This window comes from Scyliorhinus torazame, chromosome 1 (assembly GCF_047496885.1).
Source record: "Scyliorhinus torazame isolate Kashiwa2021f chromosome 1, sScyTor2.1, whole genome shotgun sequence".
Classification (NCBI taxonomy): Eukaryota; Metazoa; Chordata; class Chondrichthyes; order Carcharhiniformes; family Scyliorhinidae; genus Scyliorhinus; species Scyliorhinus torazame.
In genome coordinates this window covers 34,500,028-34,512,564 of record NC_092707.1, presented here as the reverse complement: position 1 = coordinate 34,512,564, position 12,537 = coordinate 34,500,028, and the positions used below count along the sequence as shown (strand labels likewise).

General features: G+C 47.3%; 1 protein-coding gene across 3 annotated transcripts in view; it reads left to right on the top strand.

The window, feature by feature from the left end:
- Positions 1 to 12,537, top strand: part of naa25 (N-alpha-acetyltransferase 25, NatB auxiliary subunit) — a 125,758-nt gene that overhangs the window by 61,609 nt on the left and 51,612 nt on the right. For all 3 annotated transcript variants that reach the window (XM_072485702.1, XM_072485620.1, XM_072485533.1), the window contains 3 exons: positions 4,557 to 4,708; positions 5,808 to 5,933; positions 7,388 to 7,631. In XM_072485702.1, the coding sequence (XP_072341803.1) occupies positions 4,557 to 4,708; positions 5,808 to 5,933; positions 7,388 to 7,631 (522 nt within the window). The remainder of the gene's footprint in view (positions 1 to 4,556; positions 4,709 to 5,807; positions 5,934 to 7,387; positions 7,632 to 12,537) is intronic.

Below are 12,537 nucleotides of genomic sequence, written 5' to 3'. Positions count from 1 at the left end.
ATGCCATCAATCTTGGTGTCATCTGCAAACTTACTAACCATGCCTCCTATATTCTCATCCAAATCATTTACAAATAACAGTGGACCCAGCACTGATCCCTGAGGCACACCGCTGGTCACATGCCTCCAGTTTGAAAAACAACCCGCCACAACCACCCTTTGGCTTCGGTCGCCAAGCCAATTTTGTATTCAATTGGCTACCTCGCCCTGGGTTCCGTGGGATTTAACCTTTTGCAACAACCTACCATGCGGTACCTTATCAAAAAGGCCTTGCTAAAGTCCATGTAGACACCGTCGACTGCACTACCCTCATTTACCTTCTTGGTTGCCCCTTCAAAAAACTCAAATCAAATTCGTGAGACATGACTTTTCCCTTACAAAGCCATGCTGACTTTCCCTAATTAGCCCGTGCCTGTCTAAATGCCTGTAGATCCTGTCCCTCAGAATACCTTCTCACAACTTACCCACTGCAGAAGTAAGGCTCACCGATCTGTAGTTCCCAGACTTATCCCTACTGCCCTTCTTAAACAAAGGCACAACATTTGCTACCCTCCAATCTTCAGACGCCTCTCCTGTGGTTGTCGATGATTCAAATATCTCAGCTAGGGGGCTGGCAATTTCCTCCCTAGCCTCCCACAACGTCCTGGGATACATTTCATCTGGTCCCGGGAATTTATCCAGCTTGATCCGCTGTAATACCTCCAGCACCATCTTCTCTTTAATATGTGCACTCACGATATCACTTTTTATTTCCCTAACATTCATGCCTTTCTCAATGGTAAATACTGACGAGAAATATTAATTTAGGACCTCTCCCATCCCTTGTGGATCCTTGTTTATCCTTAAGAGGCCCTACCCTCTCCCCAGTCACTCTTTTGCCCTTTATGAATCAGTAAACGTTCTTTGGATTTTCGTTCCCTTATCTGACAAGACAATCTCGTGTTCCCTTTTTGCCCTCCTGATTTCTCTCTTAACTCAACTCCGACACGCCCTATATACTCTTCAAGGATCCACTTGATCCAATCTGCCTATGCATATCATATGCCTCCTCATTCCTTTTGACCATGGCCTCAATATCCTGAGTTATCCAGGGTTCCCTACTTCTACCAGCATTACCCTTCACTTTAAGAGGAATGTGTTCACCCTGAACACCCTTTTGAAAGACTCCCACTTTCCAGCTGTCCCCTTGCCTGTAAACAGGCTCCCCCAATCAACTTTTGAAAGTTTCTGCCTAATACCATCGAAATTGGCCTTGCCCCAATTTAGAATTTTAACTTTTGGGCCAGAACTATCATTCTCCATAGCGATCTTAAAACTAATTGAATTATGATCACTGGTGACAATGTAATCCCCCACTAACACTTCCGTCACCTGCCCTTCCTTATTCCCCAAGAGGCGGTCAGGTTCTGCCCTCTCTCTAGTCGGGCCATCCACATATTGAATGAAGAATTCTTCTTGAATATACTCGACAAATCTCTCTCCATCCAAACCCCTGGTGCTATGGCTATCCCAGTTAATGTTGGGAAAGTTAAAGTCCCCTACTATTACCACCCTATTTTTCCGGCAGCTATCTGTAATCTCCTTACATATTTGCTTCTCGATTTCCCGTTGACTATTTGGGGGCCTATAGTACAGTCCTATCAAAATGATCTCGCCCTTAGTTTTCAGTTCTACCTATATAGACTCAGTGGGCAAACCTTTGGATATATCCTCTCTCTGTACTGCCGTGATGTTGTCCCTAATCAAAAACGCAACTCCCCCTCCCCTCCTATCTCGTGGTCTATCTTTCGAGTAGCATTGTACCCCGGAACATTGAGCTGCCAGTCCTGCCTCTCCTTTAGCCATGTTTCAGTAATAGCTATAATATCCCAGTCCCACGTACCTATCCATGCCCTGAGTTCATCTGCCTTGCCCGTTAGGCCTCTTGCATTGAAATAACAAATTGAAATAAATGCAGTTCAATCTGTTTCTCTGCCTTCCACTTTTCTCCTTACTAGCTTTTGTTTCTATCCCCTCTTTACTACCCTCTGACTTCCTGCATTGGTTCTCATCCCCCTGCCACATTAGTTTAAACCCTCCCCAACAGTGTTAGCAACCAACCCCCTGGGACATTGGTTTCAGTCCTGTCCAAGTGTAGACCGTCCGATTTGTAATGGTCCCACCTCTCCCAGAGCAGGTTCCAATGTCCCAAAAATCTGAATCCCTCCCTCCTGCACCATCTCTCAAGCCACACATTCATCCTGTCTATCCTGTCATTTCTACTCTGACTAGCACGTGGCACTGGTAGCAATCCTAAAATTACTACCTTTGAGGTCCTACATTTTAGTTTAACTCCTAACTCCCTAAATTCAGCATGTAAGACCTCATCCTGTTTTTTTTACTTATATCGTTGGTGCCTATATGCACCACAACAGCTGGCTGTTCACCCTACTCCTCCAGAATGCCCTGCAGCCGCTCTGAGACATCCAGGGCCCTTGGACCCACGAGGCAACATACCTTCCTGAAGTCTCATTTGCGTCCGCAGAAACGCCTGTCCACTCCCATACAATCAAATCCCCTATCAATTTAGTTCTACCACTCTTTCCTGCCCTCCTGCACAGCAGAGCCAGCCACGGTGCCACAAACCTGGCTACTGCTGCCTTCCCCTGGTGAGCCATCTCCCCCAACAGTATCCAAATCGGTATACCCGTTTTGGAGGGAGATGACCGCAGGAAACACTGCACTTCCTTCCTACTCTTCCTCTGCCTGTTGGTCACCCATTCCCTATCTCCCTCAGGACTCTTTATCTGCATTGACCAACACGCTAAACGTGCTATCCACGACTTCCTCAGCATTGTGGATGCTCCAAATTGAGTCCATCCGCAGATTCAGAGCCGTTAAGTGGTCTAACAGGAGCTGCAGATGGAGACACTTCTTGCACATAAAGGAGCCAGGGACACAGGGACAGTGGACGTATTCCTGAACTCCCACATCGCATAAGAGGAGCATGACACGGGTCTGGGATCCCCTGCCATGTCTTAACCTTTAGGTTAACTTATACAGCTACAATGTGTCCCCCCGGTCTCCGACTCTGCCCCTGGAGACTTAGCAGTCATTTCTCTCCTTTGTAGCCTCAGCTGCCAGTTTCTCCTTCCCCTAATTCCACCTAACTCCCAATTTTCACCCAATTCCAAGAAGCACTCTCACTCAGCCAAGGCAGCACTCACCTTTCTGATTTACGATGCCACCTCAATCCCTGGACGTGGGGTGGATGCCACCTCAATCCCGTACCAGCCTCCCCGAACAGGCGTCGGAATGTGGCGACTAGGGGCTTTTCACAGTAACTTCATTGAAGCCTACTCGTGACAAGCGATTTTCATTTCATTTTCATTTCACGTGTTATTTGTTTAAGCTACAATGCAACCGTCACCTACTGTGTGTGTTATGTTATTTATATCATCCTAGCACATTAAAGGTGATATGGTATTTTCATGCATCATATGATTTTTGAAAGTAGTTGTCAAATGTCATTGTGTGGCAACACCCCATTCTCCTGCGATTGGTGAATTGTGCTGCAGTAGAGTTCATTGGTGGCCATATGTTGTCTTTGACAGTGAGTGTCAGCAGACAGCTCTACCACAAAGGGCACCCTATGTAATCCTTATTTTATCAACCCATTTATATACATCTACACATTCCAGAAGAGGATTACCACACGGTCACAGAGGCCAATTGTACCGTCCCCACTTCTGTTCCAGCTGGGATCAGGTAACTCAGCATAGATCAGGAATTGAAGTTGGGAGCATTCTGCCTGAATATCTCATCTGTGCTTTGATCCTCCTGCCTCAATTTCCTATATCCCACAATTGCAATTTTACAACTTCAATACTTGGAGGTCCAATCGTAGTTTAGTGAGTAAATACGCACCAAGTTACTTGGTCTCAGACAGATTGACAGTGGGCTAGAGATGTAAAATATCTGAACCTGATGTCCATCCACTGATCACCTTCTGCAAAGTATGAACGTGAACCTCCAATGCGGACAGGATTGGGTTGTACTGTGACCCACAATTAAGTAACATTCTGATATGCGCAGTGGTTAGCACTGCTGCCTCACAGCGCTAGGGACCCGGGTTCAGTTCCAGCCTTGGGTGACGATCTGTGTGGAGTTTGCACGTTCTCCCCGTGTCTGCGTGGGTTTCTTGTAGGTGCTCCGGTTTCCCTCCACATTCCAAAGTTGTACAGGTGAGGTGGATTGGCCACACTAAATTGCCCCTTGGTGTCCAGGGATGTGCAGGTTAGGTGGAGTTACGGGGAAAGGGGAGTGGACTGAGGTAGGGTGCTCTTTCAGAGGGTCTGTGCAGACCCAAATAACCCCCTGCACTTTCAGGGTTCTCTGGTACCGATAGTTTGTGGAATTATTTCCGAGCAGCAATCCCTGCTTTCAGGAGGAGTGGTGAGAAATTGCATTCTCCCTCTTTAAATGGATTGTATTTCAGTTTTCAGAGAGATCTTTGCTTTTTGATATAATGCTTGTGACAAGAGCCCTTTATTGAGTACTGTTCTATTTATTTTTCAGACCTCCGAATACATAATCCAGGCATACAAATATGGTGCATTTGAGAAAATTCCAGAATTCATTGCCTTCCGGAACAGACTGAACAATTCTCTGCATTTTGCACAAGTCCGCATTGAACGTATGCTGTTAGACCTCTTCCTCGAAGCAAACATGTATGTGTGACTGTACCATACAGTATTGTACCTGGGGGCAATGTGGTCAGAGGTTGAAGCACTTTGTTTGGTCATGGTTTCTATGGCTGGGAGAAGAGCAGTCCATATATAATCATTTTTGGGAATAAAATTGAAAGTCTCCCATCTTCCTTTTTGTTCATAATGTGTATTCTGTTATTTGCCAGTGAAGCACAGGGATCCTGATTTTTCTCACTTCTGTTTCTACTCCTGAGGCTCAGTGGTCATCTTCCGAACCATTACCATCAGCTGTCTGGCACGGACCCTTGTCTTTTTTGTCCCCAACCTCTTCCCTCCCTGTTGGAGAAATTCCACATTCCTGCCAATCAAAATAAAGATGGCAGGGAATGAATGGAGATGTAGGGAAAAAGGAAATTAGCCCATGTCCTGGCATTCCAGTGAAATATCTTTTTGCATTGTAGAATGTAGTGCCATGATGTTACTTCAAACGTGTGCTGTTTGAGATGCTGTAGAATACAAAATGTAACTGAATATCTCATCTGTAATTTAAAAAAAAATTTAGTGTACACAATTAATTTTTTCCAGTTAAGAGGCAGTTTAGTGTGGCCAATCCACCTAGCCTGCACATCTTCGGCTTTTGTGGGTGAAGCGCACACACGTGGGGAGTGTGCAAACTCCACACGGACAGTGATCTAGAGCCGGGATCGAACCTGGGACCTCGATGCTGTGAGGCAGCAGTGCTAACCATTGCGCCACCATGCGGCCGCATCTAATTTCTCATCACGATGCAGAGCACATATAACAAGGGAGGGTAATAACAGGGAAGAAATGCAGTGATTGAATTTTTGTTTTGTTTGTCAGTTGTTACAAAATTGGCACTGTGCTTAATTTTCGGTTTTAACTTTATGCCTACCTGATGCTCCACACTAAAGTGGAGCTATGGTGAGGTTGATGATGCAAAAGTTCCTGCAGCTTAATGCCCTGAACTACATGTAGAAGTTAGAATATGGAAATCTGTATTTTAGTCTAACACAGCATGTTAGCTTTTATCCTCCAATGAGGAAAAGTCTCAGTCACATGTGTCAGCTATTTCCCTCTATCTCTTTATTTCCCTTTCTAGAACTAACAGCCTGGAAGAAAGTATAAAATCAATGGGCTTATGTCCAGATGAAGATGATATTCCATGGGACAATCTTCGGGACAACCGGGATCTGGCTGTTCTCATTAGCTGGGACCCAAAGGACAGGTGAACAGTACTGTGAAATGTAATTTTAGCTATCTGACAGTGAGAAAGTGATAATCTAGTTAAATCTAGTTCTAAAGACCTAGTTAATGGTAAACCTCTATGGGCAATTGTAGATTTCTATTGCAGGGACCAAAAACCTAGTATTAAATGACTGCCTTTTTATTGTTTTGAATTGTCCTGTAACACAATATAATGTATTTATTTGTGTGTATATATGTACACATATGTAATATAAATATATTTGTCAGGCATTGCTCTCCACTGCATCATCCTGTACAATGTCCACTCTTTTGCAAATTAGACTTTTCCCACAAGTTTAATCAGGAACAGCCCAGCAGTATTCTTGGACTCGTTCTAATTCATTTATCACCAATATTGCTTTCTTTCACCTCAAATACTGCCCACCTGTGCCATTTTACATTCACCTGCATCAGCCAAGACTCTGCTTCTTTAAAGTTTTCTTTGGCAGCCTTCCTGACTCCACAACCTATCCAGAAAACAGCACCAAATTATATTGCACATAGTTTCTCCATATCAATTTCCACGTGCCCAGACAGTTGGGTGGGTTCATCCTTTGCAGTTGAATGCTGACATGGCCTTTCCCAACTCTCCCTTTGATATCTACCCTTATAATAATAATAATCGCTTATTATCACAAGTAGGCTTCAATTAAGTTACTGTGAAAAGCCCCTAGTCGCCACGTTCCGCCGCCTGTTCGGGGAGGCCGGTACGGGAATTGAACCGTGCTGCTGGCATTGTTCTGCATTGCAAGCCAGCTATTTAGCCCACTGTGCTAATTTGTTAGTCCCCTGCTACTCGGGTACCAGTCAATTCCTTGGCTGCCATTTCCGCTGTTCTGATGTTGGTGACCGTTCCTTCAGTCACTTTGTCCTGATCCCTACAACTTCTCAGAAAAATCCTTTTGACTCACCGTCTCAAAAGCCGTCCTAATACTTGTTTTTTTTTAACCATGCCATCCTCCTTTCTCTGTGACTGGAAATTCCCTTTTCCTCTGTTCCCTCTCATCCCTCTCATTCACTCTCCACCTTTTTGGTGAAGAGCATTATAATAAATGTAAGCTATTGTATCTGTTTCTTTATATATCTTCAAGAATTCCACAAGGCCTTGGTACAGAGAGTTAAATGCTCATTTTTCAGTGAAATTTAGATTATAATCTAATCCAGGTTGCTGATCTGAGGCATCTCATGCTAATAAGGCTGCTGTATGAAATTAATTTGTACAATCTCAGAGCAATGTGTGATCACACCACAATACAGCTCCTGAACTTTCATGGAATTGTAACTGAATTGGTCATTTCGTTCAGCGTGATCTCAGCTAACTGGTATGAGAAAATATCTCTTGTGCACTATGGGGTGTAAGTTAATATGTGAAAACCTCTGCATATTCGTCCAGAAAAATGTCACTGTAACCTTTTTCTCCCTCAATTATGATAGGGAGTTGTCAGAGGGAGAAAGAAAGACTTCTGTGAAAGAGGAAAGAATATGGCTTCAGGTCCGCTCATTGACACTGCGTCTGATCTGTGCACTCGCTGCTGTTAGCCATACACTAGAGCCGAAAAATTCGGAAAAGACGACAGAAAATGGTGTCACTTCTAAAATTGAAACGCTGCGCTCTTTAATTCAACAGCTTGAATGTGTAGTGCAGTCTGAGAAGAAAAAAGACAAACAAATTGTTCAGGTACAGTCCTCAATGTGAGAAAATGTAATTGGGTTTGAAAAGAAGTTGATACTTGACACTATCAATTTTCTGCAACTCCTAGATCCAGTCTCTCTTCGTCCTTTGGCACACCACCAAGTTCAGTTGGTAAAAGACACCGTCCAATGATTTACAGATCACGAGTTTCATGTATTCAGTCCCCTGTCTATGGTATGAGTGGTAGAAGTTTGGAACTCTTTTCTGCTGACAACAATTGTTGCTAGGTCGGTTAATTTTATTATTGTGATTGATAGATTTTTGTTAACCAATAGAATTTAGGGATTTGGGAAAAAGGCAGGGAAATGAAATTAGGTCAAAGATCACCATGATTTTTATTGAATGGTATAACAAGCTCAAAGTGCTAAGTGGCTAACTACTGTTCCAATGTATTGTCTGGTTTCAGAGATGGTGTTAAGGAATGAGGAAGGTTGACAGTTTTCTTTCTCCTGCCATTTATCCTTTAATTCCTGTTGAAAAGTGACTTTGTGAACAGAATTGTTGTCAGTGTATTCTTGCTCCAGTATGATCATATAATGGCAGATGAACAGTTTACAGCTAGATGTGTGCTGACAGAACTAATGATAGGAGGCACATTGCCTACTGTGATGTAGCCCAATAGGAGCCATGATAACATGGTAAAAAAAAATAGAGATAATTTGAGCATGAGTATTTATTGTCGGAAGTGCACGTGGAGTAGGGGAAACATAAAGGTATGACAGGCCAAAATAAGACTGAAGACCTGACTAAGACTGCAGCTGCCTCAGCCTAATACAACAGCTCTTGCTTGCCAGCCTTCAGCCTAATACAACAGCTTTTGCTTGCCAGCCTTCCCATTTAGTAGGAATGCCCTATCATAAAGTGTTTTCGACCTAATGTGTGTTCCTACAAGTATTAGGGAATTTATATATTTTTTAATGTATTCTTTCAGAATGAATTCCTTCTGTTGAGAAGGAAGTGGTGAGTTGCCTTCATTTAAAACAAAAAAAAAGTATTTTATTCCAAACTTTTCCAAAAAATACAAAAACAATCATCCGGGGAACACTTGTCCCAACACATTTTTACAGTCTGTACAAGTTCTCTCCTCCCCCGAACAATTCCTCAAACATGGCCACGAACAATCCCAACCATGCCTCAAAGCCCTCCACTGAACCCCTCAACTCAAACTTAATTTTCTCCAACCGGAGGAAGTCATATAGATCCCCCACCCTGGCCGCCACCCCCGGCGGCGTAGTCGACCGCCATTCCAGCAAAATTCTTTGGCGGGCAACAGAGAGGCGAAGGTCATGAAGTTGGCCCTCCTCCCCTCCATCAGCTCTGGCTTTTTGCCACCATCGGGTCTGGCCCGACCTCTACCCTCACAATCTTTGCTAGCACCCGAACACACCTGCCCAGTATCTAACTTAAGAGCCCCAGAACACTTGCACATGATTTGCTGGTTCTCGCCCGCACTTCTCACACTCGCCCGCCACCCACTGGAAGAACCCACTCATCCTTTCGTGAGTAATGTGCACCCTGTGTACCACCTTTAAACTGCATCAAACTCATCCTCACACGAGAGGAGGTCAAATTCACCCCCCCCGTGCAACTCCTCCTCCTCATTGTTCCTGATCCTCATCACTTGTGTACCCTCCTGCTCTCCCAGATACCCATATATGTATCCCCAATCCTACCCTCCCCGTCTTGAAATAGCAACCGTTCTTAAAGGGCATGAGCGTGTTTCTCCGTCCCCTTGGGATTGTCTGTTTCGCCGGCTGGTTGATTAGGTTTCCCATTGTGGGGCAGCCCCACACCGTCGGGAAACCCCCGGGCTGCCAGCAAAACGGAGAATCACGACGGCGGAGATTTCAGCCCCAGATTTCAGCAGCCTGGGAAGCCCTTTCCACACCTTCTGTGCAAAGCCCCTTCCATGTGAATACCTAAATTCACTTCCCTTCGGGAGCTCTACCCTCCTGCACCCCCTCCAGACTTGTGAACCTCCCTTCCAGATACAAATCCCTCGCCCTCACCAGCCCCACCTCTCTCCACCTCCTGTTCATAACCATCCGTCTGTATAACCGGGCTCTCTGTACATCTCCAGCGGTAGAGCTGGCACCACCGTGGCCTTCCTCCTCCATCCTAACCCATTCTAACCTCTCTCCTTCCCACCACCGCCTCATTTTCTCCACATTCGCTGCCCAGTAGTGGTGCAGCAGGTTCAGTAACCCCCCCCCTTTCTGCCTCTGCAGCAGGACCCTCTTCACCCGTGGCACCTTCCCTGCCCATACATACTCTGAAATGACTGTGTCCAACTTCCGAAAAGAGGCCGTTGGAACAAATCGTGGGAGCATCTGGATAAATAGGAACCCTGGTAGGACATTCATTTTCACCACTGGAACCCTCCCCGCCAGTGTCAAGTGCTTTCCATTACCACCCTCAGCCCAGAGGCTCCTCTAGCGCCTGCCTCCTCTCATCCAGCCCTGGAAATTCCAGCCTATCCAAGAACTGCCCCATATCCCCATCCTCACCCCCCAGATCTGCCCTGTACAATTCCTCAAATATTTTCCCTGAATGACTCATTTATCTTCCCCGGCTCCGACACTACCTTGCTCTTCCCTATCCGTACCCTCAAGATTTCCCTAGCTGCCTCCGTAGCTGATGGGCTAACATGCGGCGTGCCTTGTCTCCATATTCTTTTTTAAAATAAATTTAGAATACCCAATTCATTTTTTCCAATTAAGGGGGAATTTAGCATGGCCAATTGACCTACCCTGCACATTTGGGTTGTGGGGGCAAAACACATGCAAACACTGGGAGAATGTGCAAACTCCCACACGGACAGTGACCCAGAGCTGGGATCGAACCTGAGACCTTGGCGCCATGAGGCAGCAATGCTAACCGCTGTGCCACTGTGCTGCCCCTTCTCTCTATATTCATACTGCAACTCCCTCGCTTCCATAGCTGTCACCGCCCTTCCCGTCATGAACCTGTCGAACTGCCCCTGGAACCTCTTTCTCTCCGCCAATCGTTCCACTGTGGGACCCTAAAATACTCCCTATCCACCTCGAATCTAGCCTAATAATCGTTTGTACCCCTCCTTTTCCTATCTCCGTTTGCCTTGGACAAGATAACCTCCTCCCAAACCACCGCCTTCAATGCCTCCCAAAATGTGCTGCCGATACTTCCCCAATTTGGTTCAACTCCACATAGTCCTTAATCACCGGGCGCACCTTATCGCAGAACCCCCAGTCTGCTAACAGCCTCGAGTCTAACCTCCATCCCGGCCTCTGCTCCCATCCCGAACTATATTGAATCTCCAGCCAATGCAGTGCATGGTCCGAGATTAAAATTCCCGAAAACTCTGCCCCCACCACCCCAACCAACACTTCTCTGCCCACCACAAAAAAAATTGATTCTGTACTATATCGGATACACGTGCGAGAAGAAGGCGTACTCCCTCTTCCCCAATTAGGTGCGTATAGATTCACAAGCACCGCCGGTGTCCACTCCAACACCCCGTTCACCATCACGTATCTCCCACCCGGGTCCCACACTTGATCTCTTCACCGGCCCGTTTAGCCTCCGCAAGTTCCATGTTACCTGCGTGGCAGTTCCTGCCTGAATGCTTCTCCTATCCACCCCACCCTCTTTCCCCTTTGATCTGTGCAAACAACTCCCTGTGGACCTCCCTCTCCCCCACCCAAACAAAGACATATCCAAAACCACAGACCACCTACTCCAAAAAATATACACCACCACAGGAGGGGGAGGTACAGTTGCCCCCTTACAAACATATCACCCCACAGCAATTAGTCGCCCAAGAAAAGTCCCCCACTCTCCAAATTCCCCCCATGCTCCCAACTCCGCTGTGCCAATTCTCCCATCAGAGTTCAGGGGCGTCATTCTCCGACCCCCCGCCGGGTCGGAGAATGGCCGTTGGCCGCCGTGAATCCCGCCCCCACCCCCGCCGAAGTCTCTGGTACCGGAGATTGGGCGGGGGCGGGAATCGTGCCGCGCCGGTTGGCGGGACCCCTCGCTGGATTCTCCGGCCCGGATGGGCCGAAGTCCCGCCCAGAAATTGCCTGTCCCGCCGGCGTAAATCAAACCTGTTATTTACCGGCGGGACCAGGCGGCGTGGGCGGGGTCCTGGGGGGGCGATCTGACACCGGGGGGTGCCCCCACGGTGGCCTGGCCCGCGATCGGGGCCCACCGATCTGCGGGCGGGCCTGTGTCGTGGGGGCACTCTTTCCCTTCCGCCTCCGCCACGGCCTCCACCATGGCGGAGGCAGAAGAGACTTTCCCCCACTGCGCATGCGCGGGAAACTGACAGCGGCCGCTGACGCTCCCGCGCATGCGCCGCATTTCCGCGCCAGCTGGCGGGGCAACAAACGCCATTTCCGCCAGCTGGCGGGGCGGAAATCCCTCCGGCGTCGGCCTAGCCCCTCAATGTTGGGGCTAGGCCGCCAAAGATGCGGAGAATTCCGCACCTTTGGGCCGGCGCGATGCCCGTCTGATTGGCGCCGTCTTTGGCGCCAGTCGGCGGACATCGCGCCGTTGGGGGAGAAGTTCGCCCCAGGTCTCTCCCAGTTTATGCTCTTTAATAAAGTCATTGGCCTCCTCTGGGGTTTCAAAATAATACTCCCAGCCCTCGAATGTCACCCACAGTTTCACCGGGTACAGCACCCCAAACCTGATCTGCCTTCGATAGAGGGCCGCCTTGGCCCTGTTAAACCCAGCATGCCTTTTTGCCAGCTCCAGTCCAGTGTCCTGGTATATTCGGACCTTGTTCCCCTCCCATTCACAGTTCCGTTTCTCCCTGACCCACCGCAGATCTTTTTCTTTTCCTTCTCCACAAACCTGTGAAGCCTTACAATCACTGCCTTTGGTTGCTCACCTCCTATTGGCCTCTGCC